We start from the raw sequence: 5367 nt of genomic DNA on the forward strand, positions 1-5367 counted from the left end.
CCCCCTCCTCTCCCCGCTCCATTCCCCCTCCCCGCCCCCGCCCCAGTTAAAATATAACCCTACCCACACTATGTCCGAGGTGTGGAGTGGATCTCGCTTCACGTGGAATGATTAAGATGTTACAGAGAGAAATTATAACTGTTTTGTGGAAATTTCAGTATGAACGTTTTGAGGTGCACACTGTCCTTGTTTTATTTCTCACTCACTATCCACCACCTTATACAGTATATTTGGTAACCATACATGTGTCCGTTTCTCTGATTGTCGCTCTCGATAACTTCGATCACGCACGACGACGCCTTGGGGATAACGTCCCTGAGTCGTGATACGACACCCGTTTACGCACGACGACGCCTTGGGGATAACGTCCCTGAGTCGTGATACGACATCCGTTTACACACGACGACGCCTTGAGGACGGTATCCCTGGGTCGTGACGGGAGGCCGGTATGTCTTGCGCTTGGGGAACGATGCCCCGAGTCTTTATAGAAGATTCGGACACGATCACGCTTTGAACGTCGAGACAAGACTGACCGGGAGCGGATGGATCGGTCCCATATATATTCTTCGGGAAAACGCTCACGATTGGCGCGCGATGATCAGTCGCGCCGCCAGCCGAGCCGCGCTTCCTTCATCCGACCGCGAATGAAACATAAAAAGGTCGCGCCGCCAACCGAGCCGCGCTTCTTTTGTCTGACAGCGAATGAAACGTAAAAAGGTCGCGCCGCCAACCGAGCCGCGCTTCTTTTGTCTGACAGCGAATGAAACGTAAAAAGCCGGCGAGTCGAAAAAATGCTCGTCGGCTTCCCGCAACACTCGGCATGGTTGCGCGAAAGACATCAAAGCCACCGTCACCAAGCCGCGATTGTCCCACGTATCCGCGTTCCTATTCGCGCGTGTGTCCGAACCTCATAATCGTATGTATGTTAGGTGTTACAATTGTTTGCGCCTTGTGTCGTGCACGACTTGATATGAATGTGTGTGTGTGCGTATACGCATGTGTGTGTGAAGGTATTACGTTATATGCAACATACTCCCCCCGTTGAGAGAGTCGCGATCAACCCCTTTGGCTAGTTTTTACGATTCTGGCCATTCGCGTATGGAGCTGGTTTCGCGTCTCCATGGCATCGTGAACGGCGACGCAATTATGCTAGGCGTTATTACAATGGGTCGGAATCGCGTGGTGGTTGCTCGAATGGTAGCGGACACAGGTGATTGATGGCTTGCTTCATTTCTCCGCTCGTGGTGTGTATGGTGGCCGCTCGGGTGATTCCATCCTCACCTGGATGCAGCTTCGATATTCTGCCTAACACCCACCGTGTGCAGGGTAGGCCTTTGTCCTTTATCAAGACTACCGTTCCGATCTCGAATTTCGGTCCATTCTTATTCCACTTGGCACGTACTTGGAGCTCGTTTAGATACTCGAGACTCCAGCGTGCCCAAAAATTTTGTCGGACCTTCGAGATATGTTGCCAGGTTGACAACCGATTAACTGGAACAGATGATAGGTTGCCCTCCGGAAGGGTCGTTAGTGGTTTGCCGATCAAATAGTGAGCGGGAGTTAACACAAGCAAGTCGTTCGGATCGGAGGATATAGTGGTGATAGGCCGGGAATTGAGGACACCCTCTACTTCTACCACAAAAGTATTCAACTCCTCAAACGTAAACAGAGGTTCTCCCAACACGCGTTTAAAATGGTGTTTGAAATTTTTTACGGAAGCCTCCCACAACCCGCCAAAATGTGGGGCGGCGGGAGGTATGAAGTGCCACGTGATGCGATGCTCGCTCGCGAACCTGTTCACTGTATTCTTGTGCTCTTCGGAATTGAGTAAAACATATAATTCTTTTAACTGGTTATTCGCTCCCACGAAGTTAGTGCCGTTATCCGAATAAATGTGTTCCGGTAGACCGCGTCGAGCCGCGAGAAAGCCATCTGACGTTAGCTCGCTCACTACCTCGAGATGTATGGCCTTTATTGACATACATACGAATACGCATACGTATACCTTGATTCGATTTCGATTACGGTATTTCTTTTCCTTCGCATAAAAAGGGCCGCAAAAATCAACGCCCGTTCGAGAGAATGGAAATGTTTCGCGAACGCGTGCCTGAGGTAGGTTTCCCATTTTGTATTCAATTGGGTTTGCATCAAACCGAAAACAACGCATACAACTTCGTACGATTTTTCAAACTTGATTACGACCGTCGATCAACCAGAATCTTTGTCGCATAAGATACAGGGTGGTTTGAATACCCGTATGATGGTATTTCTGGTGAGTTTCGCGAATGATGTTATCGGTTAATTGGTGTCGGCTTGGGAGTAAGATCGGATGTTTTTGAGAGAATGTTAGATTTGCCCTTTGTAACCGTCCCCCTACTCGAAGCAATCCATCGTCATCCAGGAATGGATTTAGATTGGCGATCTTACTTTGATTCGCGGAGCCCTTAGTTTGTAGAATTTTAATTACGTCGTGAAACTGATTGGCCTGAACTATTTTTAAGATTCGCGTTTCCGCGTTTTTAATTTCGTTGGCGTCTAGTGGTCCGGTTTGTTTGTTGCAAGGTCGAAAACGGAGGCAATATGCGATGACTCTAATTAATTTGGAGTGTGACGAATACCTTTCCCAAATATTAAAATCGTTGCTCATCGACATTAAGCACGCGTTTTGCTTTAATTCCGGTATGTCAATTCTCGTTATGACTTCGTTCGGCCACTCATCCTCATTCTTGCTCAACCACGAAGGGCCCACGGCCCACGTAGAATTTCGCAAAAATGCATGGGGTAATTGACCCCTGGATAGTGCGTCCGCCGGATTGTCATCTGATCCGACATGTCGCCAAACCTGTGCATTGGTAATTTCCCGTATTTCCGTGACTCGATTCGCGATGAATGTTTTAAGGAGATGTGGTGACGTTTTTAACCAATGCAGTACGATGGTTGAATCGCACCAAAAGGTCGTTTTATTGGGAATTATCTTCAAAGCGCTACGTGTCTCGTGATACAAGCGCGCTAGTAACAGAGCACCGCCGAGTTCGAGCCGGGGAATGGTGATGGTTTTTAAGGGAGCGACTCGAGATTTCGCGCATAATAATCTAACGAGCGTGTCTTCGTTTCTTCCGCGGGAACGTACGTATAAACACGCGCCGTAGCCGACGTTACTTGCATCGCAGAACCCGTGAATTTGTACGTCACAATGGTCATCTATTAATAGTCTACGGTCAAATGACACTCGATCCATCGATCCGAGCTGTCGAGTAAACGTTGTCCATTCGGTATATATATCTTGAGGCACGGATTCGTCCCATTGTAAATCGCATCGCCATATATCTTGCATCAATTTCTTAGCATATAGGATGATCGGTCCTAACAATCCTATCGGATCGAAAATTTTGGCGATTTCCGACAAAATGCTTCGCTTCGTCCATCTTTCCGTGGTTTTGATCGGACGCGCCGAATAATATATTTTGTCGTCGTGAGCGTCCCATGCTATTCCTAACGTTTTCAGAGATCGATCCGTATTCAACGCGAAGCTCGCGTGCAGTTCGTCGAGTTTCAAATCCTTAACAACGCGTTCGTCATTGGATGCCCATTGCCGGATGGTAAAACCGCCACGAACTAGTAATGCGATCAATTCGTCTCTAATCGCGCGAGTTTCGTCGATTGTATCGGCGCCGGTTAATAAATCGTCCACGTACAAATCATTAGCAAGAATCTCGGCGGCCTTTGGACAATTTTGGCGTTCGTCGTCCGCGAGCTGTTGCATTACACGGATCGCCAGAAAGGATGAGGAAGAAACACCGAATGTTAAAGTGTTGAGCTGATAAGTTTCGATTTTCCCGGCTCTGCGCCAAAGAATTCGCTGATACCGTTGATCATCCGCGTGCAATCGTACCTGCCGATACATTTTTTCGATGTCCGCGGTAATGACGTATTTGTATGTGCGAAATCGGATTACGTGGGAAAATAATTTATCTTGAACGGTGGGCCCTATCATTAACATGTCATTTAAGGATACGCCATTACTTGATTCGGCTGATGCGTCGAATACCACTCGAACCTTAGTGGTATTGCTTGATTCTTTAATCACCGCGTGATGCGGCATGTAATATCCGTCATCGTCGGGATTCTCTATCAACGACATGTGCCCTAAGTTTAAATATTCATCTATTACCTTAGAATATTCGCGTTTTAATACTGCGTTCATGTCGAATTTGCGTTCTAATGCTAGTAAACGTCTGAGCGCGCCTGTCCGCGATTCGCCAAGGCGTTTGTCTGTGTCGCGAAACAGTAAACGAACCGTATACCGCCCGTCCTCGTCGCGCGTCGTGGTTCTTACAAAATGCGATTCGCATTCGACATCCTCTCTCGCCTTGGGTTTATCCATGGGGATTTCTTCAATCTCCCAAAATTTGGCTATTTGTGATTCAAGATTCGATAGATGGCACGCGTTTTTTGACGAATCTTGTAATGGTACGCCGCCGGCTACGATCCAACCTAATCGCGTTTTTTGCAAATATAAATCGCATCCTTCGCGTGTCAGATTGATTTGTCCGACGGAAAACAACGACAACGTTGCCCCTGAACCGATTAATAAATCGACGGCACGCGGTAGATGAAATTCCGGGTCTGCTAACTTAATGTTTGCCGGTATTTTGACTGATCCGCGCGGAAATACTTCAGCCGGGATTGAATCGGCGATAGTCGGTATCGTCAAACATATCAAGTTTTTACGAAATTCATCGCGCATTGATTGTATGGTTATTTGTATTACGCCTCTCGATTCCGTTTTCAAGGTACCAATCGCGCCAATGGGCAATGAATGTTTGATCACCGACAGCTTCAATCGTTTTACAATGGACTCTGAGATGAAATTCGCCGTCGCGCACGTATCTAATAACGCGCGGCATTTAATACGCTTATGCTCGCGATCGTGTATGTATATCAATGCGCTCGTTAATAGTTGCGGCGTGGCGACAGGCGTTACCGTCGCGAGGCTCATTGCACGATCAGTACTTGACTCGGCTAGTCATTCGGTTTGCGTTGATTCTGTCTTTGCCGTTTTGGACTTAATCGCGGTCGCGTATTGATCCAGATGCAGAAGCGTGTTGTGTCGTTTCTGACATATCGTACAGTTGGAAAATTTACACGGGCTGTCTCGGTGCGAGCGTAAGCAATTGTAGCATACTTTCGCGTTTCTTACCGTCTCTATGCGTTTCGGGACGGATAATTGCTTGAATTTATTGCATAGATATAAAGGGTGCTGTTTAGTTTGGCAAGCTAGGGGGTACTAGGGTGTTCTAAACCCGGGAGCTCTGAGGGGGGAGCGGGGCGGGGAGGTACTCCGTGGCGAGGGGAGCGTGGCGGGGA

At 47.8% G+C, this 5367-nt stretch overlaps 2 protein-coding genes across 2 annotated transcripts; both read right to left on the reverse strand.

The window, feature by feature from the left end:
- Window positions 1-1159: 1159 nt before the first annotated feature.
- Window positions 1160-1981, reverse strand: LOC105556877. The gene has a single exon (XM_012003988.1). The coding sequence runs from the start codon at window positions 1979-1981 to the stop codon at window positions 1160-1162; it is 822 nt and encodes a 273-aa protein (XP_011859378.1).
- A 204-nt stretch (window positions 1982-2185) lies between these two features.
- Window positions 2186-4999, reverse strand: LOC105556878. The gene has a single exon (XM_012003989.1). The coding sequence runs from the start codon at window positions 4997-4999 to the stop codon at window positions 2186-2188; it is 2814 nt and encodes a 937-aa protein (XP_011859379.1).
- Window positions 5000-5367: the final 368 nt, after the last annotated feature.

This window comes from Vollenhovia emeryi, unplaced genomic scaffold (assembly GCF_000949405.1).
Source record: "Vollenhovia emeryi isolate VEMERY1.0 unplaced genomic scaffold, V.emery_V1.0 DF939733.1, whole genome shotgun sequence".
Lineage (NCBI taxonomy): Eukaryota > Metazoa > Arthropoda > Insecta > Hymenoptera > Formicidae > Vollenhovia > Vollenhovia emeryi.